This window comes from Hippopotamus amphibius, chromosome 2 (genome assembly GCF_030028045.1).
Source record: "Hippopotamus amphibius kiboko isolate mHipAmp2 chromosome 2, mHipAmp2.hap2, whole genome shotgun sequence".
Classification (NCBI taxonomy): domain Eukaryota; kingdom Metazoa; phylum Chordata; class Mammalia; order Artiodactyla; family Hippopotamidae; genus Hippopotamus; species Hippopotamus amphibius.
The window spans coordinates 53,314,299-53,340,463 of NC_080187.1; the positions used below are offsets into that span (position 1 = coordinate 53,314,299).

General features: G+C 51.2%; 1 protein-coding gene across 1 annotated transcript in view; it reads left to right on the top strand.

Moving 5' to 3' along the window:
* Nucleotides 1-24,048, top strand: part of RP1L1 (RP1 like 1) — a 47,674-nt gene extending 23,626 nt beyond the window's left edge. Inside the window, exons 2-4 of the mRNA XM_057720635.1 lie at nucleotides 12,121-12,748; nucleotides 14,863-15,004; nucleotides 16,582-24,048. Of these exons, the coding sequence (XP_057576618.1) occupies nucleotides 12,140-12,748; nucleotides 14,863-15,004; nucleotides 16,582-21,845 (6,015 nt within the window). The 5' untranslated portion in view covers nucleotides 12,121-12,139 and the 3' untranslated portion in view covers nucleotides 21,846-24,048. The remainder of the gene's footprint in view (nucleotides 1-12,120; nucleotides 12,749-14,862; nucleotides 15,005-16,581) is intronic.
* Nucleotides 24,049-26,165: the final 2,117 nt, after the last annotated feature.

The following is a 26,165-nucleotide window of genomic DNA, read 5'->3' on the forward strand; positions in this document are numbered from 1 at the left end:
TGTTACTTTAGCTCAGTGGTATTCACCACTGGCTGAGAATCAGCTGGGGAGCTTTGAAAAAGAAAAAGAAACTGAAAAGGTCTTTAAATACTAAAAAAAGTAGTTTGGGCCGCAGGCCAAACCCAAGGCTCTGAATCTCTGTAGGTGGACTCTGGATGTCAGTTCTTTCAAAAACTTTCTGGGAGGTATGGGCTGAATTGTATATGCCCCTCTGCATTCACATGCTGAATGCCCCAACCCCCAGTGCACTCTGAGGAATGTGATTGTATTTGGACTTTTAAAGAGGTGATTAAGTTAAACGAGGTAACTAATTAAGGTGGGCACTCATCCAACATGACTGTGTCCAGATAAGAAGGAGATTAGGACACAGATACACGGAGGGAAGACCACGTGAAGACACAGGGAGAAGACAGCTGTCTACAAGCCAGGGAGAGAGGCCTCAGGAGAAACCAACCCTCCTAACTCTTTGATCTTGCACTTCCAGCCTCAAGAACTGTGAGAATATACTTTCTGTTATTGAAGTCTCTCAGCCTATGGGACTTTGCATGGTAGCCCAAGCAGACTAATGCAATAATTCTTCTGCACATCCAGGGTGCAGCCCTGCTGCAGAAGCCAGCCACGTGGATCCCCCCACCCTCACCTCCTATCTAGATGGTTACATCCCTGAGGCTTAAAAGTACAGGGGCTGTACTTTTGATTCCCTTGGTATAAAGCTGGCTATTGACCCATCGGTAAGTAACAGCTCATAGTGCCTTAGGACGTGGCCGCCACGCACTTGTATTCATGGTTCTTTACTTCTTATGCCCCCATCACACTTAGAGATGCTTTGGACCTTTTAAAAAGATTTAATTTGTTTTTGTCTGCATTGGGTCTTCGTTGCTGCGTGCGGGCTTTCTCTAGTTGCGGGGGGCGGGGGGGCCTACTCTTAGATGCGGTGCGTAGGCTTCTCAGTGTGGTGGCTTCTTTCATTGTGGAGCGCAGGCTCTAGGCATGTGGGCTTCAGTAGTTGTGACATGAGGGCTCAGTAGTTGTGGCTCATGGGCTCTAAAGTGCAGGCTCAGTAGTTGTGGCGCACGGGCTTTGTTGCTTCGCGGCATGTGGGACCTTTCTGGATCAGGGACTGAACCCATGTCCCCTGCATTGGCAGGCGGATTCTTAACCACTGCACCAGCAGGGAAGCCCTTGGACTTTTTTTTTTTACAGTGTTTTTCTGCTTATCATCTTGGCTGGTTTTACATCATGAACAAATTTCTAGCATTTTTTTCTATCCCAAGGATCCTGACTTTGTTGGCATGTTTAATATTTTCTTGTATGTTGGGTAAACATCTGACTCTTCTAACCCTCTTTATATGGCCCACTTGGCTCCCTGGCATTAGATAACTTCTACCGATGACTTGCCATTTCTGGGAGGATTTTAATCTTTTCTTTTTTCTTCTTCTTCTTCTTTTTTGGGCCACACCACACAGCAGGTGGGTTCTTGGTTCCCTAACCAGGGATCCAACCTGCGCCCCATGCAGTGGAAGAGCCGAGTCTTAACCACTGGTCCACTAGAGAAGTCCCAGGATTTTAATCTTTTTCGGAGATGCCACTGGCCTTGCCAGCTCCCATCTCTCTGGGGCTGTTGTCCTGTCACTCCTCCCACTGTGTGTGCAGGAGAGAACCTTGCCAAAGGCTCACTTGCCTCCACGTGCCTTGTATGACTCCAGACCATCACGCCCAGGAGAGCTCCTCTTTTCAGAAGATGGACTGTTTAAGAACCACTGGATATGGGGTTTGGAAGTAAACTTAGAGGTCATTTTACTGATGGGAAACTGAAGCCCAGAGGTGGAAGGTGATTTGCCCATGGTCATAGAGCAAGGCAGTGGCCACGTCCATGCTGGAGGCTGCCTGCCTGGGAGTGCAGAGCTCTGCTCTCTGAGCCACTCTGCTACCCTGTCGAGTGGGAATTCTCCAGGGAAACTGTCAGCAGAGAGCAAAAGCAAAGCTCTCCATTCTCCAGGATGCATCTTGAAGTTTTCTCTCTATCCTTTATGGCCCTCAAACTTTATACCACTTTCCCTTTTCTCTACTGGAATGCCAACCACGACCCAGAGGGGTCATCACTGCCAGGCCTCATTTCACCGTCTGCTGCTGTGGCCACTTCCAGCTCCCTGTGCAGGTAGTGATGGCCACGTAAGTAGGTTCTGCAGTGGGATGTGGGCAGAAGTTGTTAGAGGAAAGTTTCAGGCCAACTTTCTAAGGGGCTAACTCAGTAAGTGCCTTGCCTTTTCCCCTTCCTCCTGCCCGGAATGTGGGTGAGTAGGAAAGAGAAGAAGAGCACAGAGCTGGAAAAATGAAGACAGGCTCCAGGTTCCCAGTTCTTCACTCTCCACTCCCAGATTAGGGTCAAATAGAGGAGTGCTGGTGGGACAGGTATCTAGATAAGGTAAGACACACTCCAACAGTAGAGGGCTTCGTTTCAGTCAAGGCCCTTAAATAAGCTCTAAAGGAGACCTCCTTTTGGAATCCTCATCCTACTCCCACTCAGGACAGGGCCTCATCAAGGTATATTTGGAGGATGGATTGGAGGAGTGTCTGATGTTCAGCTTTCCTGAGCCACTTGGGTTCTATGGGGTGTGGACAGAACCAGACAGGAGCCCAGGGGGTGACTGTGAATCTATAGGTGGTCTTGCTCAGCACAGAGACTGAGGAGGTAGACCATTAGTGTCAGGCTGAATGGATCCCAGTCAAACGGCAGGGCCCACAGCAGCCATCTTGTGACTATGAGGAAATTTGAAGAGGGAAGTCAGCAATAAGACAATCAGGAAAGAATTATGGAAGGTGCTAGGAACATTGATGGCATCTTGGAGAATCTGTACTAGCTCAAGAGTGTTTATCTCTAGATTTCTTTTATGTGATAGAAAAATTAACTTCATTTTGTGGGAAGGCTTCTGTTACTTGCAGCCAAAGGCACTTTCTGATACAGCAGTCATCTTGGGATCACTTCACTTGTTTAAAAGTTGTTTCTCAAGTTGAGCTGAGATCAGCCTCAGTGTCCTGGGAAAGTCCTTGCCCTTCCTAACTCCCAGTTCTTCCTCCTAGGGTCACCCCAGAGAAATCTAGTTTCTTCCCTGTCTCTGGCATCTTCCTGTTTCCTTCCCATTGGCTTTATCATGTTATTGTTTTTTACTCTATCTCTTACAGCTGCGATTGTTTGTTTGTTGGACCTCAAGCTCCCTTAGTTGCCTTCTCAGCTGCTCAGGGCCCTGGGCAGCCTGAGGGTGTGTGTCCTGTCTGTCATTTCTCAGACCCTTTCAGCCCACAGCAGCTGTTGGATTTACACTTTCCTTGGTTATTTATTTGTTTCCTCCATGCCCTGGTCCATGGCTGGGCAAGAAAGCTTTCTTCCCTTTGGTTATCCTGCCCCCATTTTGTTATTATCATATTCTTTGCTGACTGTACTCCTCACCCCCCTTGCCACTGCATGGCCTCCCAAGCATCATTTATTCTGCAAACATTTGTCAAGCACTTAGGATGTGTCACGCACTGCCTGGGACAGCAGGGCACAACCAGAACACTTCCTGTCTTCAAGGAGCTCAGCCATCCCACTTTACCCATTCTGCTTTGCATTTTAATCTCTGTAAATCCACGCCATCTCATTAGCCTACTTCCCTTGTTGATAAGCTGTCTAGAGAATATTAGCAAGTGTGGGGGGTGGAGCAGGACAGGAAGATACTCTAATGCTGGTGGGTTTTTTTAAAGACAGTTTCCAAGGATTTTCCTTCCTGTGTCAATATCAGATATCAGGGTTCTTCCAGTGCTAAGTCTCTTTTCCTGAGTTGCCATGAATTTATTGTCATGTGTGTATATTTCCATTATCACCAGAAAGAAAGAGAACCCATCTTTGGGAAAACTTTTCTCAGGAGCTACAGGTTGCACAAGAGGGTTTATATTCACAAACACAATCTCTTTCTTTTTAAGTCACATGATCTGCATATACTATGCAGCCCAGAGCTCCACATTTTTTCTCTCTCCTGTTCTTTCTCTCCTTGCTTTCCTCATCTTCAAGGACTACATCAAATGTTCTTTTTCATTGTTGATGTTGCAAATATTTAAGCTCTCTTCTCTTAGCAAATTTCAATTATACAATACAGTGTCATCAACTGTAATAGCCATGTTATACATTAAATCCTCAGACTTACATCAAAGGTTTATAACTTGGGCTTTGTGATCTCTGGGAGGCTCCTGTGGGTGAGTTTCAAAGGCCCATGTCTGCTGAAATTGTATGCAGTATTTTGTGCACATGGGAAAGTGCTCATTTTTTAGAAGAGGATCACTATTCGTGGTTTAACCATAATTTTGAACACGTAAGGTGTTACCTGGAAATTTTTAAAAACTAATGCCTTTGATATTTTCTCAAGAAGTCATCCAGATTCAAGGGGAATCATTTATAATACAGCATCATGCACTATCTTTTCATGCAAACTCCTAGTGTAATCTCAGCAACCCTTTCGTTTAGCACCTTCCTTTTAGGTGAAAGTGAAACTCCGGGAAGTCAGGTAGCTTGCCCACAGCTGTCAGCTAGTTACGGGCAGAGCCAATGTGGGCTCATGAGCCTGGGGTCCCCTGGAAGCAGTGGGGACTCTCATGAGCCAAAGGGTGAGGACTCAGGTGCAGAGCTTCTGTCTTCTTGCCCGTGTTCTAAATTCTGTGAGGCGTGAGGCTGTCTCACCACACTGTGCCTCATTCTCTGTGTCTAACCAAATTTCTAGCACATCATAGATCTCAATATTGGCTGCTAGATTGCTTTACAACTGTTTATTAAAAGTACTACTCTTGTTGGACCTGCTTTCCTTCTAACTCTGTTCATTTTCTCCCTGAATCCACCACTCAGAACCTCCAGCACAGGGGGTTCTGCTGCATGGAGCCCTTTCCCTCACCCGTCACCACCTCAGCCCCAGCTTCAGGAAGTCTCCATCCATTAAATCACCTTTCTTTCTTTCTCTCTTTTCTTTTTTAAGATTTATTTCTTTATTTGTTTATTTAATTTAGTTTTGATTGTGTTGGGTCTTCATTGCTCTGCTCAGGCTTTCTCTAGCTGTGGCAAGTGGGGCTACTCTTTGTTGCAGTGCACTGGCTTCTCGCTGAGGTGGCTTCTCTTATTGTGGAGCACGGGCTCTTGGTGCATGGGCTTCAGTAGTTGCTGCACTTGGGCTCAGTAGCTGTGGTTCACAGGCTCAGTTGCTCCGCAACATGTGGGATCTTCTCAGACCAGGGCTCGAACCCGTGTCCCCTGCACTGGCAGGTGGATTCTTAACCACTGCACCACCAGGGAAGTCCCAAATCACCTTTCTTAAAGGGCAGTTCACCTCACCTCCTCCTTTCTTACACTTCCCATCTGATCATCATGACATGACCATCAGGTTACAGCACACTGGCACCCTGATGCTGTCATCACTCAAAATCAATCAAACCCACCCTTGAATAAGTGCTGGGTCTTTATCATGGCTCTGTGTACAGCATATGCTTGGCTCCTTGTCCTGCTGTATTTCACTGACTTTAATGCACACCCTCCCCCTGCCATGTTTTAATATCTCTGACATCAGGATGCATCTTGCAATTAATTGCATGGCTCTGTCTTTGTCATCATTTTTTTCTTTCTTTCTTCTTGGCTCATAAAATAATGGCAAATTCGAGTCACTGAAAGGTGGTGTTGAAAGTGGTTCCAGACCCCCACACAGCCTGTGTAGACTCTGGGGCCCTGGAAGACCCCCGTGCAGGGCCTGGTTGCCTCTGATTGGTAGCAGTTCTCCCTGGAGGCTACGTGCCTCAAGTGCTTTTCTCCAGGGACTGTTTTTTTTACTGTTCACACCATCCTCGCTCCTTCCAGCTGTTCATTTGTAACATCAGTCAATCAGTCTTCAAGGTTTTGGCCACAGCACTCCCTGCCCCGCCCCTTCCCGCTCACTCCCCCTTAGGTTGGCTTTGGTGTCTTTGCCACTGGAAGTTTTCCTCTAGCAAGCCCAGCCTCTACTCATCACCCCCACCCCCGCGCCCCAGGCCCCCGCAGACTTCTCTCACCCTGTTTATGCTCTTCCTGAATCCATCATTCTCGCTGCCTGCACTGTTCCCAGCCCCTGGCCGAGCCCACTGGCAGGACTGCCTACCAAACTGTTTCCTCCCCTGCAGGCCCCCCCTGCCCAGTTCCTCCACCAGGGCTGTCACCTTTCTGAGCATTTCCTGAGATTTCTATTTTTTTCTCCTTTTGCCCCTTAATCTGTTTTTCTCCGCTTCCCTCCCCCACCCACACACAGCTGGGATGCCTCCTCTGCTTTCTTCCTCCTGAAATCCCCTGGCACCCTCCCCCAGCCTTTGCTGCCCTAAACCAGCCCTGGCATTGCTAGGATTTGGGGCTGTGGGCCTGGGTTTTGCTGGGACCATTAAGCAATAGTGATTCACTCCTCCCCCCCTGCCCCCTGCAGTCTGTGAGTTGACCAAGACCACCCACCACAGCTTGACAGCCGGACCCTGACTTCCTGCCTCCTCCTGTCTGCACCCCGTAGAACCCAGGTGGCTCTGGAAAGCTGGACATCGGAGCCTCCTCCAATCCGCTCTGCCTAACATACCTCGAGGTCCTGTCTCGAGTGGGAGTGGGGTAGGGGGTCCAAAAGTAGGTCGCCTTTAGAGCTTCGTCATGGGTGCAGCTGGGAAGAAGCCGGCTGCTGTTGGAGAGTCCCTCACCTTATGGAGATATTTCTCCCTCACCATCGGTCTCCCCCACATGACCCCATGCTGGGAGGCAGACCCTATTTGCTGTTCCCCAGCTCTGCTCCCTTCTTCTCTTTGCCCTTCTCCCCAACATTTCCTTGCACCCGGGTCAGGCTCCCCACTTCCTCCAGAGTCTTCTCTTGCTGTTTCCCCAACCCTGACAGTGAGTGTGTGCGTGTGTGTGTGTATATATATACACACACCTGTGCCGGGTGTGAGTTGAGACATGTGGGATCTTGGCTGTGACATGTGGGATCTAGTTCCCTGACCAGGGATGGAATCCAGGCCCCCTGTCTTGGGAGCACGGAGCTTTAACCACTGGACTACCAGGGAAGCCTCAAACACAGTGAGTGTTAGTGGAGGAAGGGCTGTCTTCTCTCTCCTGTGAGGGGGTTTATTGATTACTTAGCCCACCTGGTTCACACGTCGTAAAGAAGAGCTGTATGGACCCTCCGTGTGGACCAGGCCTGGTAGCCTACCTATCTTGTTAAAGAGATCAAGTCCTCCCACTCCTGCTTAGGGAGAGAAACATCATGATTTTGAAAGGGAGAAAGCAACGAGGAAAAACCTGATATATGTGACTTTGCATATCAGCTGAGCAGTAACCCTTTCCCACCTCTGAGGCCTGTGTTACACTCCCCCCTCCCCATCAGGGCTTGTAGGAATGGGACAGTTGACCCCATCCCCAGCGACAAGGTAGGAGGAACTGGGAGGGGCCTCAGAGCCCCGCCGTTCCGCCCCCAGAGGCCCCCCTAACTCAGAAATCCAGCTTCTGAATCTGGGAAAGACAGGGCACTCACTGGTAATGCTCCCTGGAGGATCCGTGTCCCTTTCTGTTTCAAATGACAGAAACGCCAACTCAGATCCATTAACCTGATGTATCTGAAGGGTCCAGTTTTCCAGTTCGGGTGCTGGTTTCAGGCCTTAAAGCATCCAGGGGTGTGGCCAGGTCGTTAGGACTTGGTTTCCCATCCTTGGTGGCAGCATCTTTAGCCAGCTCCGTGAGGCCTCCAGCTTATCTTGGCCTCACTGCCAGCTGGGTCAGTGCCTGGAAGAGGCCCACCTGATCCTGGGAACCTACCAGGGGACGGGAGGTGGCAGGGGATGGTGGGGTCACAGCACCGGGTCCTTCAGTGCTAAAACTGGGGCAATCGGGGTGAAATTAGCCTGCAGTGACACCTGCTTCTTATTTCTCCTTTGTTTTTCCAGACTCAGTTACCATCCCCCTCTTCCTTACTTAGCTGTTCCTGGCTCTAAGGTAGGAGCCCCCTGAGTTTGCTTTTGCCAGCATCTCAGACTTCAGTGGCGAAGGGCTCTGTGCTCTGCTGTTGTGGTTCCTGGGGCCAGAGCTGATCTTACTGTTGTGCTGTTCCATCCTCGCGGGGCATTCATCAGCTCTCTTAATAAAGCCTGTCAGATGCGCTGCGTGCATCCATCGAAGGCCCTTCCAGAATGGTCAAGCTTTCTCTTCCCACCGTAGTTTTGCAAGTATGCCCCCATCCCGAATGCCGGGAGCAGAGCAGGGACGGGAAGGCCAGGCACTGTGTGGCCCTTCTCTGCCCTGATGGCATGGCAGCACTGCCATCTGATCGGGGCACACAGGAAGCCTCGGCACCTGCTCTGCCCGTCCTTCCAGCCCACCTGTCATGTCCACAGGTCAGAGTTGGCACCAGGGCCATATCTGTTTGCCACACCGGTCCTAACTTCCTCCTTCTCTGGCTAATCCCCAAATTGTCCTTTAGGTTTCTACTCAGGAGGCTGCACGTCACCTCCTTCAGGAAGACTTCCCTGACTTGCATACCCCTTAATCTGCTTTCAGTCACACCCTCTGTATAATTATATCTATATCTGTATCTCAGAACATGTGTTATGCTACCTTTTAATAATGTACCTACCTGCCCACTAGAATGTAATGTTTTTGAAGATGGGTACCATGTCTCAGTCATATTTGTATTTCCAGGACCCGGCATAGTGGCTGGCACACAACAGATGCTCAGAAATCTTTGTTGGGTACACGAGTGAGTGAATGAAGGAGTGATTGAATGAATGAATACCCTGGTGGGGGGCGGGGGGCAGATCATTTTGAAGGTGAAAGACTCAAAAGTTCATTAAGCCTCTCTGAAGAAGGAAATCAATTTGCTTCTCTCTTGCCTGTGGCTGCAGGAGGAGGTGGCAGTTCTCAGTGACTCACCGTGCAGATGAAGCAGGGCCTGTTTGTTTCTGCTGATGAAGCTGGAGGACAAGTGGTTGCCTCGTCTTCCTGAGAGGAGCTGTGCAATGTGTGGAGTCCTGTGTGCCCTCCCCTTGCACAGTCCACACGGCCAGGCCACCCTGCTCCTTCAGCTCCTTCTTCCAGGTCCTAAGTGTTTTCTGACTTGCTTGTCTGTGTGTATCTGTGTGTATGCATGTAAGCATGTGCTTGAGTGTGTGTGTGTGTGTGTGTGTGTATGTGTCTCTGTGTGTACATATGTATGTGTGTGTCTGTGTCTCTGTCTGTATGTGTGTGTGAGTGAGAAAGCCACCTGAAGCGATGTGCAGAATGTTGTCTGTTATCTGGGTGCAGGCACGTTACCAGACAGGGGTGGTCCATCACTTCCCTCACTTCTCTGGCCTCATTTTGGGAAGGAGTCTTCAGGGTGGAGCTGGCTGCTATCAGCCTGATCTTTGGGACTTTAGGATCTGTTGGGTCACATTTCTCTTTTAATTTCAAAAATCCACCTGGCAATTGAAAATTCCAGTCCAGAAAGAGGTTATTTGCTAGAGGAATGTCAGAGGAAAGGGGCCATTGGCACTTGAGGGTACTGAACACCTGGTTGCCATGAGACGCTTTGGCCCGGGTCCTGGGGAAGCCCAGACAGTCTCTGCCTTCACTGTCTCTCCCCTCCCTGCAGGGCTGCTGTCGGGAGGACACCGGGGAGGCCCTCTCTGTTCAGAAGTGGGATAGGCAGAGCAGCCGTCCTTGGAGGCAGCAGGGACACTGGGGGACATGGTGATGCTGGGAGACACAGTGATACTAGGGGACATGGTGACCCTGAAGGACATGGTGACATTGCAGGATGCAGTGATGTCAGTGGGGTATGGTGATGCTGGGACATAGTGATTATGGGGGATAGGGTGACACGGGGACACGGTGACACTGGAGGACACGGTGACATGGGAGACACATTGACACTGGGGGACATTTTCACACTGGCAGCGTGGTAATGCTGGGGGCACAGTTATGCTGGGGGAACCATAAGGAGATAGTGACAATAAAGGATATGGTGACACTGGGAGACTTGGTGACACTGGGAGGCACAGTGACATTGGGGGACACAGTGATGCTGGGAACATGGTGACACTGGGGCACGTGGTGAGAGTATGGACATAGTGATGCTGGGGGACTTGGTGGTGACTGTAGGGGACACTGACCCTTCCTCCCCCTCTCAGCCCCTCAGTGGGTGCCAAGAAGGATGCTTATAGTCACAAGTGAAACTGCAAATCAAGCGGGAAGAGAGGGAGCCCTCAGGGAAGGTAGGCCCGAGGAGCAGCGCACAGCAGCTGTGGAGAATGGTGGGAGGCGATGCTAGGAAAGCAGCTTAGAGGGATTAGCTGGGAGGGAGGAGGCTGAGGAAGCTAATTATAAAGTTTGTGCAGAGATGAGAGAAGATTATTAGCCCTCTTGTGCACCAAGATTTTGAAAATTGAGAGCAGATTTCTTTCCCCGAAGACGAATGGGGATAAATGTGAGTAAGGGCTAAAAGGAGACGTGGGCGCTGGCTGGGCTGTGAGCAGGGACGGATGGCTGCCGCACGGGAGGCCGTGGTGCCCTGCAATGTGCATAGCCACACGAGTCCTGCTAGATCTGAACCCCATGTAATCAGGGGAGGCCCCTCACCGGATCCTGACTGCACGTGTGGCAGCTGCTTGGCAGGCCTGGGCTCTGCTGGGCGGCTCTGTGAAGCACGGGTGTCGTTAACCACCAGTATTTCTTGGGCCCCTGCGCTGTGTCAAGCTGGGGGCTGGGTGCCCTTGGGGGGTACAGGTTGTGCCCCATGCCTTGAGGTAGTTGACCAGGAAGGATACGGGGTGTGGGAAATGTTGGGGAGCCGTGCTGAAAATTGGGGTTGCCCCAGACTGGGGGGCTGGGGAAGGCTCCACAAAGGAGGACAGCCAAAGCAGGGCACAAAGAATGGGGACTGCCCTGCGGGGAGAGCCTCCGAGTCAGGCGGCCTGCTCAGAGTGGAGGATTCCTGCGGGAAAGAGGCGGGAGCCAGGGCCCAGGGCAGAGGCAGGAGCAAGCCGGAGAGGCCTTGAATCATGGGGTAGAGACTTGGGCTTTCTCTGCGGACACTGCAAACCACCTGAAGGGCTTGGTACACAGGCAATGTCCGGTGAGAACTGGGTTTCAGGATAACTTGGCAGGCAGGTGCACAGAATAGAGCACCAGGCAGTGACCTGGGCAGGAAGAGCCTGCGACTGGCTTTTCCAAGAGTCCCAGATGAGGCAATGGGGCTCCACCACAGCAGGAATAGAAGTGAACAGTTGGACAGGTGGCCTTGACCCCACACGGCTGGCCTGCAGCCCTGTCTCCCATGTCGGTGGCAGCGGGCTGTGGTACTCACCCACAGGGTTCATCACGCATCTTCCAAAGACTTTGGAGGGATGCAGGGCGGGGGGGGGGGGGGGCATCCTTTTTCTATGAAAGCAAACCTTCCTGTGCAATGGAGACAAACACACGGCATCAAGTGGTGGTATCCTCTTCAAGCTATGAGTCTCCTTGTCTGCACGTCACCCTGAGGGTTTGGGACAAGGGACTCTGCTCCATCCTCCCACCCGGCAGCTGGAGGGTGTGGGTGCGGGGAGCTGGGACTCCCCCACGCTCACACATGAGACTTTGCTCTGAGAGAAAAGGAAGGGCGCCCAGGTCTCCTGACTGTTCAGTGTTCTGGTGTCCCCTTATTCACCCACCTCCTTAGGCGATAAACTCTACACTCTTCAAAGGAGTTCCAGGTGGTAGAAGAGGGTAAGAGGAACAGCAAGAGAAGGGGAGGAATAAAGGTGTGTTGATGCTTGCTCTGTACACGTAATTTCATTGACTCATTTTAACCACCATGCAGATAAACATGGCTGCATTTCACCAAAACACAGACTGTGTCATCAACCTCCTGGGTCACACAGGCAGTAAGTGGGGGGTGGGGGATGGGATTTGAATTCAGATCTCCTGATGCCAAACCTTTGGCCTTCCTTCTCATCAAAATGGATTAACCTGCCTCTACAAGGTTGAGGGGAGCAGATTTGGGGTGGGCAGGGAGCACCTCTGTAAGAGGGGGAAGGAGATGCACAGACCCATGGGTCGCTCTCTGACTTTCCTCTTCCTTTGATCCATTTCAGCTGCCTGGCCCTCCGCGCCATGAACAGCACCCCGAGGGATGCCCAGGCCCCCGGCCACCGCGAGGGCCTCCTGCCGTCTGTGGCCCGGACCCCCTCCGTCACCCGGGTCCCGCCAGCCAAGAAGATAACCTTCCTCAAGCGAGGGGACCCGCGGTTTGCCGGGGTTCGCCTGGCGGTCCACCGGCGAGCCTTCCGGAGCTTCGGCGCTTTGATGGATGAGCTCTCTCAGCGGGTGCCGCTCTCCTTCGGGGTGCGCTCCGTCACCACGCCCCGGGGCCTGCACGGCCTCAGCACCCTAGAGCAGCTGCAAGACGGCGGCTGCTACCTCTGCTCCGATAAGAAGCCCCCCAGGACCCCCAGCGGGCCGGGCCGGCCACAGGGGAGAAGCCCTTCTGCTCAGCCGCGGCGGGATTTTGAAGGTCGCTGCGAGGCACCAGGCACAGCCTCTTCCTGCAAAAGTCTCAAAGCCCCGAGGAGGATAACGCTGGTTAAGAACGGGGACCCTCGATTCCAGCAGGCAGTGGTGCTCAGTCACAGAAACACCAGGAACCTGACGGCCTTTCTCAGCAAAGCCTCGGATCTGCTGCACTTTCCCGTGAAGCAGGTGTACACAACCGCTGGCAAAAAGGTAGGCTGTCGGGTATATTTCCTTCAAAAGTTCTCAGAACCTCAGCTCAAAACACTTAGAAGGAACTGGGAAGTTATTCCCTTAAAAGAGGCGCTGACTGCCCTGCTACTAATTAAAGCTGAATAGAGTGGAAACATTGTCAATCAAAGGAGCAACTGTTATTCATGTTTTTAGCTATCATTTATCAAGTGCTTAGTATTCTGTGCCTTGCACACTTTAATTATTTTCTTATCCAGTCCTTTTATCCTATTTTGGTGAGAGTTCAGTGTAGGTAACAGAAAAGACTCAAAGTACCTTAAGCAGAAAGCAATTTAATACAGGACATTGGCCAGGGTGGGGGTGGGGGCGGGGTGGGGAGCTTCCAAATCTTTGGAAAGCTGGGGAAGTGAACTCCAAGTTGGGTCTGTAGGCTTGGGTCCCAGCATCCTGCAGAAGGCTGCTCCCTCTGCTTGAAGGCGCTGTGATTATGGAGCTCAGGAAGACTTCTCTGTAGTGGAACCGAAGCTTATAAAGCTGGATCAGGAATCTGCCACAGCTGCATCTCAATGCCCAGGAACACCAGGCACCACTGCCTGAGCACCATCGCCTCCCGATACCCACACACTTGCTTTGCAGCAACGACATCCAGAAACAAGAAGAGACAGTGTCCACCTCACTTGCCTTCCCAGGCTTGACCTACTTGACGGAACGCAATGGGCATCCAGCCTAACTGTAAAGAGGGCTAGTGAATGTCATTTTTGCCTTTCCAGGTTTTGCTGAACATGAATGTAACCCAAGATGGGCAGGCTGGAGAATGGAGGTTGATTGATCTAATCCACATAATCTCCCACAGTTTAGTCATATAGCTACTGACACCTGTATACACCATGCTACCGATACTTAAATTTACAACTGCAGCTACATTAGCGTGTCCGCACCTAATAACGGAACCATCCCTCCTACAATCAAGACATATTCGCCTGCTCCCCAAAGTTGCATCAGTGCTGTACCGTCCTCTTTCAGCTCAGTCCCCCCTTTATAGCCTCTATCTTAGGAATCCTTTTTTTCATTTCCTTGTTAATGAGCGTACCCTTCTAATTTGAGAAAACAAAAAAGAATAGGCTTTATACTTTCATGATGGAACAAAATCCCCCAACATCGCTAATTGCAATGTAATGCTATAAACTGTGCAAATCCTCAGATATGCAGGATCCTCAGGGCCAGGTGAGATTTCTCTAAAAGCAGGGACTTATTTCCCAGAATGCAATCCAGCACTGATGTTGCCTGCACGACCCCAGCCCAGGACATCATGATGGTGGGGATGGGGGGAAGTGGGGGAAGATGACCCAAACATCTGGGTAGGAGCCTAGAAAATCATTGGAGGAGCCTGGGAGGTAAAGGCTATCTGTGCCTTGTCCTTCTCTGCTCCACTAGGGGCAGAAGCAGAGGCCCTGGGCTTGGATTAGTCTGGAAAGCACAGATCGGACCCAAAAGAGAATGCTGCCTGGGAAAAGGGTGAGATGGTGAATCAGGTCTCCATATGGGAGCTGGAGGATCTTCTGTTACATAAGGTTGCTCTAAAAATACGCATTCTGGGACTTCCCTGGTGGTCCAGTGGTTAAGACTCCTTGTTCCCAATGCAGGGGGCCCAAGTTTGATCCCTGGTTAGGGAACTAGATCCCGCATGCCACAACTAAGACCTGGTGTAGCCAAGTACATAAAAAATATTTTTTTAAAAATAATATAGGTGAGGTTATATTAAAGTAATAATAATAATTTAAAAGTACATATTCTGGAGGGAGGAAGTGTGGGTGGAAAAGCAAGTCAAAGTCTTCTTGAAGTCTTTTCCACCTGAGTATCCAGAATAACCTCTAAACCACAGGCCTCGTACCAGGTGGAGGTAGGAATATAAGTAGAGAAGGACATCTTGGCGGGGGGACCTCAGCCCCCAGCCCATTATGGAGGTGTGATGAAGAGTGGGTGGGATCCTTCTCTTGGATCAGAAATCTGGGTTGAGATGTGAAAATGCCAAAAAAGGGACCAGCGAGAGTGGATTCTCCTTCTACCCGTGTCTCCCTGGGCAGAAGGGGGGTCCTGCAGACCACACCACCTGACTCAACATTCTCCTTCCCCAGGTGGACTCTTTGAAGGGCCTGCTGCACAGCCCCACAGTGCTGGTGTGTGCTGGTCATGAGTCCTTCAGACCTCTGGCGATGGAAGATGTCAGAAGAAATGGAAGCGAACCTTCATCTGGAAAGACTTCAAGGAACAAAAGTGGTGAGTTGGTTCTGGGGGACCCCCAATCTTATTTGCACTGGATGGCTGAGCAGATATCCTAAATTATCCAGGTAATTTAGGAAACCTTTTATCCCATGTCTTGGGCATCCCAGTTGTTTGGGGGGTCTCTCTTGCCCCTTCCTCTTTCTCATCACCATCACCCTTAACTGGGTTGAATATTTGGCTGGAAGAAGAGAGAGGGGAGACTGGTATTTAAACAGGGATTAAGAGATCTTGAACTCTAAGCTTCTAGGATCTAAAATAAGCTTTACTAAGGACCACAGTGGTGGGCATGACATTATGGAGGCAGTGGGCCATGGGTATGTGGCATTTGCATCTTTCAAGAGTCATGACTCTCTTAGGCAACAGTGGGGACCAAACAGACCAAAACAAATGATAACCATCAATTATCCATCCATCCATCCATCCATCCATCCATCCATCCATCTATACAGCCAACCATACATCCATGCAGGTGCCAGAGGTACCCTTCATTATTTAAAAAAGAATTATTTTAAAAGCACACTTCATAAACACAGAGAAAAAGTTTCAGCACAATTATAGGAATGACCATGGGCAAATTTTGGTGATTAAACAAAATAATATCCTTTGTGAAATGCTATTAAGAGAATGATGACAATGGTTTCAGTGACTGTGTCATGCCAGGTGCTGGAGATACAAAGACCCATCAGCTACAGCCCCTCCTCCGGGGGAGGCCCCAGTCTCATTTGGTGCTTATGGAGGAGCAGGGCTTGGCAAAACCTTCTCTTTCCCAGGTGGACTCAAGGGGGTCTGCTCTTCTGTTGCGCCCAGGCTCAGCCTCTGCCAGCCCCTCCCTCTTGCCAAGCGTTAGCTCAGGCGATGAAATGAGAAAGTACCAGGGGCTTCATTCTTTCTCGGGGTCACATCTTTCTATCCCCAGTGACCCCCTCTTCTCTTTTTCATGGCTGAGGGGCAAGCTTAACTATCAGGACCTGCTATCGTATGTCCAGGTCCTTCCTTGGAATCATTTATCAACCCCAAAGCTTGATGAGTGTTAAGATGATAAATCACCACTAATAATTGCAAAGCATTTCACAGTTACAATCAGGTGTGTCTGCAGCAGCTTATTGATTTTTGCTTCCTGAGCTGGGGGTGGGTGTGAGCAGGGCTCAGAGTTAGTTCTGGGCACCAATGCTCTGCAATCAGCTCTACTGTCTATTGAGAACGTACTTTGTGCCAGCAAGTCTGCAGGAAGTTTTACATGCACTGCCTTGCATCCTCAAAACAAACCTACCCAATAGATACCGTTACTCTTATTTTATAGCTCAGGAAAGAGGCTCTGCCAAAGACCACACAGCTAGGAAATGGCAGGGTTGAGGCTGAATTGGGATTTGCTTGGGTTCTCCTGATTTGTACCCTGGCAGCTCTGTGAATATTCATTCTAGAATGGGTTCTGTCCTTACTGCTGGTTTTGGAGGTGGCAGGGGTGTGCAGACTGTGAAAGGCTCACGAACGACCTTGCCTCTTCTACCCTGCAGCTCCCCCAGCAGCTCACTCTCTTTCCCTCTTGTCTCTTGCTTGTCATCATGCACCAGGGAGCTGGGGGCCAAAGGCCAAGCAGAGTGTGATGCACGTGCGGTCCAGGCCGGGCAGCAGGCCACGGCAGTTTTCCTTGCTGTCGGAGAAGTCTGGGCTCAGCGACGCCTCGGTGCCCCTGCATCGTGCCTGCATGTGCCCTGCCCCCGACAGGCACCCTCCGGACACGCCTGCCCAGCTCGGCCCGTTGGTGGCCAGTGAAGACATCGAGAAGAATGTGCATGTGAACGAGGATGGCAGCCTGTCCGTGGAGATGAAAGTCCGCTTCCACCTGCTGGGGGAGGACCCACTCCCATGGTCCAGGAGGGTCCAGAGGGCCAGCACCCTCACGGCAGCCAGTGGGGAGGGCCCCGTCCCAGGGGAGGCAGAACCCCTCGGCTGTGTGTGGAAGGGCCACCCCGGGGACCCCTCAGAGCCTGGGGTAAAGGGACTGGGGCCGTGCAAGGCAGGAGGCGTGGGAGCCTCTGACCGAGGCCGGTGGCAGCCGGGGACCAGATATGAGATCTGGATGAACCCCCTTTATGCCTCCCAGGGAGATAGGATGGCCTCTTGGAGGAAGTCAGGGCTGACCCAGAACTCCCACTCCAGAGCCCTCCGGAGCCAAGGGGTGGCCAGCAGGAAAAGAAGGAGCAAGGACAGTGCCAGCCCTGCCTCCAGCGATAGATCCCCCGAAGGCTCTGAGCCAAACTCTTCCTGCTGCTCCAGATCCCTGGAGGATGGTGTGGGCAGCTGTGGCACACATCTGGTCTCAGGGGCTGGAGAGGGTGCAGGTGAGGGAGCAGCACCTGGCCGCGGGGGGCACCACCGCTGCCTGAAACCCAGGACCCGCGGCCCAGCAGGTGCGCTTCGTGACTCCTCGACGAGCTGCAGGTCTCACGAGGAGTCTAGTGAAAGGGGCGAGCCACAGCAGGGCCGCCCCAGCAAGACGAGCAGGGCCGTTACTTCCCTGGGGGCCACCCAGTGGGGAGGCCCCCATCCCCCCACTGTGAGTCCCTTGTCTGTAAGGAAAGAGAGCCCACAGGAAGAGGAGAATGGACAGGGCGCCAAGTACCCCCAGGCCAGGAGTGGGTCTGGGATGAAGCTGCCCTTGGCTCAGCGTCGGGCTGGCTCTGGGGAGGATGCAGGAGGCTGGTCCCCACCTCCTGCCTGTGCCTCAGCCCCGGGCAGGAGCAGAAAGCAGAAGAGCAGAGCCAGCGCCCTGTCCTCACCAAGCATTATTATCCTCAACCGAGGGGTCCAGAGGGACCACTCCAGGCAGCCCCACAACCCAGAGGACACCCACTGCCCACTCGACTTGCCTGTGTCCAGGCCAGTGCCAGGGCTGCCCAGCAGAGGCAGGGCCTGCCCAGACAGCCCAGTGCCTGGCCTTTCTGAAAGCCCGCAGAGCACCAGGAACCAGGAATCCTGGGACCCAGGGCTGCCCTTCTCTGCCTCTCTTCATTCCCAGGACACACGAGGACTCAGCAGCATCCCCATCACCCCTGTGAGCAATTCTGACTGTGTTTCCAATTTCTACCCCCCAAACTCCCCCTCTGCTGAGACCGAAGGGGGCCCTGCATTCAGGGTGTGTTCACCGGCTCCCACACCTTCAAACACATCTGGCTGTTTCAGCTCCCAGGCTGATGGCCTGGGTGAAAAGGCAGTGGGTGACAGTCCCAAGCCTTCCTGGCCGTTGGTCCTGCCAGTTGGGTGGGCTGAGGGAGGGAGGCCGGGAGTGCACCGGGGCAGCTGCTGCTCACAGCTGGGCACATCCCCAGCCCGCGGGTACCCCCGTGCGAAGATGCGGTCACTGCCAGTCTCCCAGCCTCAGGGCAGCCAGGGGCCCTCTTCTGAGGCCTGCTTGGTGTGCAGCAGGTACTGTCCCATGCCCCCCAGGCCACAGCCCTCAGGCAAGAAGCATCCTTCAGGCAGCCTCAGCCACAGCGAGGGCGACTGCAGTGCTGATGGGGAGCCGGGTGGGGATGAGGCAGGGGAGGAAAAGTTGGACGTGTGGCACCCTCGGCCCCCTGGCTCTCAGGGAGGGGCCATGGGGAGAGCAGTCAGAGCTGTCAGAAGGGGCAGCCCCCACAGCGGTCCCAAGCTTGGGAGGATGTTCCGGGGGAAGGTCTCGGGCCAGGGGGAAGGCCTGGAGGAGCAAGAGGAAGGTGGCAGTGTGATGCTGGGCACCCTGCCCCGAGCCTCCCCGGAGGCCGTGGTCCATGCATGGCTCAGCAACATCCCAGAGGAGCCCATGAAATATGAGATGGTGGATGCGGGCCAGGATGTGGCTGGACATGGGCTGGAAGGCCCCTGCGAGGACCTTGCTGACAAACATTCCCCAGATAGCCTGGAAAGGCTGATTCAGGCCAGACAACTGCCCCCGGAAGGGGCCGCCAACAAGAAAACAGAACCAGATGGAGCCCTCCCAGTGACTGGCGGTGCTAGTCCCAAGTCAGGAGAGGGCCTGCCATGCCGTGGCGTTTCAGAAGCCCCTACGGAGGCTGGAACAGGCAAAGGAGCGGCTGTGGACAGTGGGATGGACCAGTGCGTGCTTCCCAGCAGGGTCTCTGCCTCCACACAGATCATAAAGGCACTGATGGGATCCGAGCCAGGCCGGCCCAGCAGTCTGCCCGAAGTGTCCAGCCCAGCGGGCAGGAGGCTCGGCCGCTCGGCCCAGGCCCTCATCACCTGTCTCGCTAGGCTCCGCTTCTTTGATGACAACCTTGGGTCTCCTGCTGGCAAAGTGAGGTTCACAGACTCTCCTCGGTACCAAGAGCTCCTGAGCACCTTCCAGGTCCTTTGGCCGGGGAGTGGCCTCGGGCACAGTGAGCTGGACTCGAGCCTCCGGGAGCTCGGCTGGTTCCAGGCCCCGCCAGCCCTCGAGTCCCACCCTGCAACTGAGGACTTCACGCCAACATCCTCCTCTGGAGTGGACGTTGGCAGTGGTTCTGGAGGCTCGGGGGAGGGCAATGGACCCTGCGCTGTGGACGGTGCCCTGGTCCCTGAGAGGATGGAGCTGCCCTTAAGCATCCCCTGCCAGAGGCCTGATTCCAGAGCCTCAGGGAACTCAGAGGACCCAGGAAACCAGCAGAGTGGTTCCAAGGCTGGTGGTGCCTCCAGCGAGGACGGGGCAGAAAGAAGAAGTGAGGAGCTGCCGTTAGGCAGTGACCTGGACCAAGGAGTTAGAAACGTGATGCAAGAAGAGGGGGTACAATTAGAGGGAATAAAAGAAGAAAAAGATAAAGCAGAACTGCAAGAAGAGGATGTCCAAGGAGTTCCAGAAGAGGAACCAATCAAGGGAGGAGACTTGTCAGGGGCGGGCTCTCAGGATGGGGCGGGTGCCTGGGAAGACAAGAGCCTGCAGGGAGAGGAGGCAGGAGACCCCTCCTCAGCCACGCTGAGCCCTCCATGGAGGAGAGAGAGCCCAACAGAGTCTCCCAGGAGCCTCAGGGACAGGGCCCCGAATGCCAGTGAGAGTCAAAGTGGCCCCAAAGTCGAGCCCGCTTTGGAGAAGTTGCCCAGAGCAGCTGAGACAGGCTGTGGGCAAACCCAGGCCAAACTCACCCAGGGGGCTGGGGAGAGGGGCACTTCCGTAGCCCGCAGAGGGTCTCTGGACCCTGACCCCCTCTGGGTGTCCAAGTTGCTGAAAAAGATGGAGAAGGCCTTCATGGCCCACCTCGCCACTGCCACGGCCGAGCTGCGAGCCCGCTGGGGCCTGGAGAGCAATGACCTGCTGGACCAGATGGTGGCCGAGCTGCAGCAGGACGTGGGCCGGCGACTCCAGGACAACATCAAGAAGGAGCTCCTCAAGGTCCAGAGCCGGGTGGGGGGCACGGCGCTAGGGCCGCCCAGGGAAGCCCTCTGCCTGCAGACCGAGCAGCGTAGGCAGCACCTCCAGGTCCTGCACAACCTCTCGGCCTTCTCTGAGCAGATGCGGGACTGGGGGCCCCCCTCCTTCTCTCTGGAGGATGTACCAACCTTCAGAGGAGCCCTGGGAACCCGGCTGGGGGAGGAGGTCGAGGGGGAGGAGTTCTGTCCCTGCGAGGCCTGCATGAGGAAGAAAGTGGTCCCTGCATCTCCGAGGGATGCAGGGCGGGCAGCCAGCGCACCCATCAGAAAGGCCTTTGACCTGCAGCAAATTCTGCAGAAGAGGAAAGGAGGGTGTGCTGACAGGGAGATAGCAGAGGCGGCCCCTGAGAGGAGGGTGACGGAACCCCTTCAGAAGGACCCCTCTGGGACTGGCATTGTCCGGGGAGCTGACGGAGACCCTGAGCTGGGATCAGGCCAGGGCCCCGGGGCGGAGGAGGGGGGTGAGACCCTTGACAGAGATGAAGACCCCCGGTGGGCAGAGGAGGAGGCAGCTGCTGAGAAGAGAGAAGGGGAAACAGACCCCTGTGTAGGCAGCGACCTGGAGTGGGTGGGGAGGGCTGAGCAGGGCGCAGGCAGGGAGGAAGGAGACCAGGAGGTGCGCTCTGGGGCTGAGGACACTGGAGAAGGTGGAGCCCTGGGAGTAGCTGACCTAAGTTCAGGAGAACAGAATGCTGGTGCCAAAACTGCAGAGGCCCAGGAAGCTGAAGGGGAGGAACAGCCAGAGTGGGGAGGAGGAAATCGAGGTGAGAAAGAATGGGGCCCTCAGCTTCGCCCCGGACACGGCCAGTTGGGGGAGGCTTATGGAAACAGTGGCCCAGAACAGGAGGGCAGGCCCGCGCCTTCCCCGGCCCCAAGTGCAGACACCCCCTGCCAAAGGTCAGGCCCAAAGCCAGGCCTTTCGTCCTCTAGCATATCATCTCTGGGAAACTGCTCTCAGCTCTCTCAGAAAGGCTCTGAAGAAGAGCCTTCAGACAGATACACGGAGAGCACTGAAGATGAATCCAGAGATGTCCCTGATCCAGAAAGAAAAGTCACAGGCACATGTCCAGAAAGCTCCACTTTGGAACAAGAAGGGGCCCCCTTGGGCTCAAGGACTCCAGAGCAGGGGGAAGAGGGAGACCCGGCTCCAGAGCAGGGGGAAGAGGGAGACCCGGCTCCAGAGCAGGGGGAAGAGGGAGACCCGGCTCCAGAGCAGGGGGAAGAGGCAGACCTGACTCCAGAGCAGGGGAAAGAGGAAGACCTGACTCCAGAGCAAGGGGAAGAGGGAGACCTGACTCCAGAGCAGGGGGAAGAGGAAGGCTCTGACTTAGAAGCTGAGAAGGTAGTGAAAAGTCTCCCTTCCACAGAAATGAGGTGTAAAAGCCTGTCCACAGACAGGACAGATAGCTTTGGCCAAGACGACTTAGATTTCTAGAGATCCAACAGTGATACAGTCCTGAGTCTGGAGCTCAGCCCACTGGAGATGCACAAAGGACACAAGCAAAGATCAAGGATACGGCCACCCCACGCTGCCCTTGGTTCTAAATTCTGGGGCTTCCGAGGCCCCATCAGCCCATCTACCCATGGTGTGAGAGAGGGTCATCTCAGATCTGCCCTGTTGTTAGAGGTCAGCTGCCCCTCCACTTGCCTGCTGAGGGTGGAACTGCCTGGCAATGGTCCAGGAGAGGTTTTGTTTGTGTTTGTTTTTTGCTAGTGAGTGTTTCCCTTGTGTTTCTTTTGCATATCGATCTCCATTTATTTCTCTCCTTGGCCTCTCTTGGGCACTGACCTCACTCGACTTTGAAGTGCTTTTTTCTAGTCTTGACTGTATTTGGTGACTATGCAGATATGAATACTTGGGAGAAGAGGATAAAGTCAGGGTCATTGAACAAAGTTTGTTCTTAGCCCTGAAGTCCAAGTGTCTTTCCTTAACTCATATATATTTTTTGGAATGAAAAAAACTGGAAAATGCAAAAAAAAGGAGAAAGAAGGAAAAGTAGCCCCTCATAACTCCCCCCCTCAGGGGTGACTCATGGTAGCAGCTTGATGTATCTCCTTCCCATCATCTTTCTAATTATTCATAGTCGTGCTCACCCTTACAAAGTTTTTTAACGTAATACAAGAATTTCCCCTATTAATCTCGAAATCTTCATAAACCTATTTTTAATACCTGGATAATGTTTTTAAAGCCCAAATAATATACGAGGGTGAGTCAAAAATAATCCGCACTCTGGCTGTAGAATTTATTTTAATTAACTTTTAGAAAAGACAAATATATCATTTTTCAACATAATCTCCTTGCTTTTCAATACATTTTGTCCATCTGTCAACAAGCGTTCATATTCCCTCATTAAAAACTGCTTTAGGCTGAGCTGTGAGCCACAAATGCACCGCTATCTTCACTTCATCAGAAGTCAATCTTCATCCTCGTAGGGCTGCCTTCAGGGGACCAAACAGGTGAAAGTCTGATGGAGCAAGATCAGGACTATAGGGAGGATGCTATAACACCTCAAAACAAAGTTTTTTGCAGAGTGTTAACAGTGTGGGCAGAAGTGTGCAGATGTGCATACTCTTCACAAAAAAGGAATCACTGCACACTGGTCTTCTTTCGTGCAAATTGCCAGTGGGGCATCCATTTTTGCTCGTGCCGCAGCTGCAGATAAACTGATATAATACATTCACACTTGCACAGCAGTGACTGGGGAGACAGTAGCCTTGAATGGAAAGCGCTGATAAGACATTGCGGCCAACAGAAGTTTTGATATAACCGAAGTGTGGATAATTTTTGAGTCACCCTCATATTATGAGACTATAAAATATTTTTCCACCATCTGCTGTTTGTTGACCATTTAGATGGTTTCCGTTATTTTTTTCCATATATATATATGTATGTATATATTTATATATATATATATTTTCCCCCTGAATGGCAGATGATTTCTTTAGGATAGATTCCCAGGCACAGGATTACTTGGTCTAAAGATATTGACTTTTTTAAGGCTCTTAATACCTTCTACCACATTGTTTTTCTAAAAGTCCACTAGTTGTACTAAGTTACATCACCTGGCTCACCACATTCTCAACCATGTTTGGTAGAGTCATTAAAAATGAAAAATCTTTTGCTAATTTTATGGGCAAAAATATTACCTCATTTCAATGTGGAACTATTTCAGCTATATTTGATTGCTAATGAGATTAAAGAGTTTTCTAGTTTTTTTTTAAAGCTATTTGCATATGAATTATATGTGTATGACTTTGGCCCATTTTCAGCTGGGATTCTAGCTTTATGTTTTAATGAATTGATTTATGTGTGTCATTTGTAATTTTTTAAAAACATTCTATTTCTCATTTTTGAGATTGAAAAATAATGCCCTTTTTTGGCACGCTTTTTCTCCAGCAAGCCTTGGACTGGGGCCATCTGGGTCGGGAGGCCGTTGATGGGGCAAAACTTCCTTCATGGGTTCTTTCCAGCATTCCTGCCCATACAGGACCACTTTGTATATTCAGAATTATTAAAACAGAGGCCTGTGCTACAAGAACAGGTAATGTTCACTGGTTGTTTAAATGTAAATATAAACATATAAAATAAAATAAATAATTAATAATAGAAAATAAAGCAAATGCTGGGTGTAGGTTGTGTCCTCATGCCAAAGTCATCTGTTCTGCTCTGTTTCTGAGTGTTAGAGATGTTCTTAATAAAATTTGACATGTTTTTAAAATTTCTTGTGGAGGTGAGTCTTTAAAGTTCTTACACTGAAAGTACTGTATACATGAAAAAGAACATAAGTATATATATATGTTCTTTTTCATTATATATGTATATAACTGAATCAATACTGTAAATCAACTATACTTCAATTTTACAAAATTAATAAAAAATAAAAATTTACAAGTGTATACACACACACATAGATGAACTGGTATCTTAGCCAGAAGCCCCCAGTGAAACAGATTGCATTGTGAGCTTCGATTAGATATGGTGAAAGCAGGATTATCCAGAACTTGTCACTATTAGTTGACATGGAGTATCTACCATGCACCTCTTCTGTGACTTGAGGTCCTCAGTCATTTCCTAAGAGATGTTCCAACCTCTTTGCTTCATAATCTGCTATCTCCCCAAATGACAGAGACAGCCATCCCTGGCACCTGCCGACCCGGCACATCACTAAAATGGCATGTCCATCTCTGGTCAAGAGAAGGCAATGGAAAGAGCCTGGAACTTATAGTTGGATGACCAGGCTCAAGTCCCAATGATGGCACCTCAGTTTCAACATCTGTGAAATGGGCCAAGTAGTATTTTCTTCACTGCATTGTTGAGAAGTACGTGAGATCACATATGAAACTTCATTACATGTGTGTTGGGAAAATATCAATATTTTAATTAGAACTGCTAAGTTTTCAATGCCTATGATGTGTCGGGTACCACATGAACATAAATGATCTCATTTCGTCTTCTCAACGTGTAAGCAAGTCGACAGTTATCCCCATTTCAAAAATGAAGTAACTGAGGCAGAGGAGACTTACATAAACTTGTCCAAGTTCACACAGCTAGTCAGTAGCAGAGCCAGGATCTAAACTCAGATATTTCAGGCTCTGAAGTCCACGTAGTTTTCTATTGTATCGTATTTTCTTTCATTTCAGTTTGGGCTCCCTAAATAAATCACTTAACTAAAGATGATCAAAGCTTTGTTGAATGACTTAACTGCAAAAGAGTTAAGACTTAGGAAAGTAAATTAGATGGGATTCTTCATTCAACCAATTTCATTAGGTCCTTAGCAATGTTCTAGTTACGTACAGACATTGGGAGCTTGAGATAACCTGGTTTTTAAAAGCTAAGAGCTGAACTCAAAAGTTTTCTATCCATGGGATTCTCCTTTTAGTTACAAACTCATCTTCTTGAAGCCCCCAGATATTAGGTTGGCCGAAAAGTTCATTTGGGGTTTTCCCATAAGATGGTATGAAAAACCCGAATGAATTTTTCGGCCGACCCAATATTTCTGCATTTTATATTTAAAAAACTTGCTATTAATGGAAAACTGTGTTTTCTTCTGACTTGGAGATAAAGTATTCCAGGGCCATCAGCTAAGGTGGAGATTTCAGCGTCTCTGCCCCACCCCTTTTCTCTATAGCAACCATACTGCACAGCATTGCACAGGCCTCTGAAATTCAGCACCTCTTGAAAATGTTGCAGTTCCTGCAGCCCATCCCTGAATCAAAACTGGGTGCATTTGCAACTCAAAGTGTTGTCAAAGTACTTTTAACATCAGTGGTAATGCGAACATTTGTAGCCAGTGGAATCTCCCCTTAAAGTAAGTGGGAGAGGGAAGTGAGTGAACAGAAACTAAGCTCTTCTTCCCCCTCCTCAGTCCAGCTGCTGGGGATCAGAGATTCCAGCTGAAAGGGACCACTTTTCAGTGGCTGGGAACTAAAGCCTTGTGTCCAGGTCCCATGCCAGAGATTCTGACTTTATGGGTCCAGAATTGGGCTCCAGCACAGCCACTTTGTCCAGTTCCCAGATGTACATAGCATTCAGTCCAGGTGGCCTGTCACTGATTTAGTCCAGCTGCTTTTTTCCAGGTGAGAAGACACTTATCTGGAATAAGTGAATTGCCTAAACCATGAAGCTGGATAAGTGGCCATGTTGAGAGCAGACCCCAGGTCTTTCTCTGGAGTTCACTTCATATTCCCCTGTCCCCGAGCAGAGGGAGGCCCTGCCGAGAACCACAAGGAGCAGTCAACCCTGTGACCCTCCCCT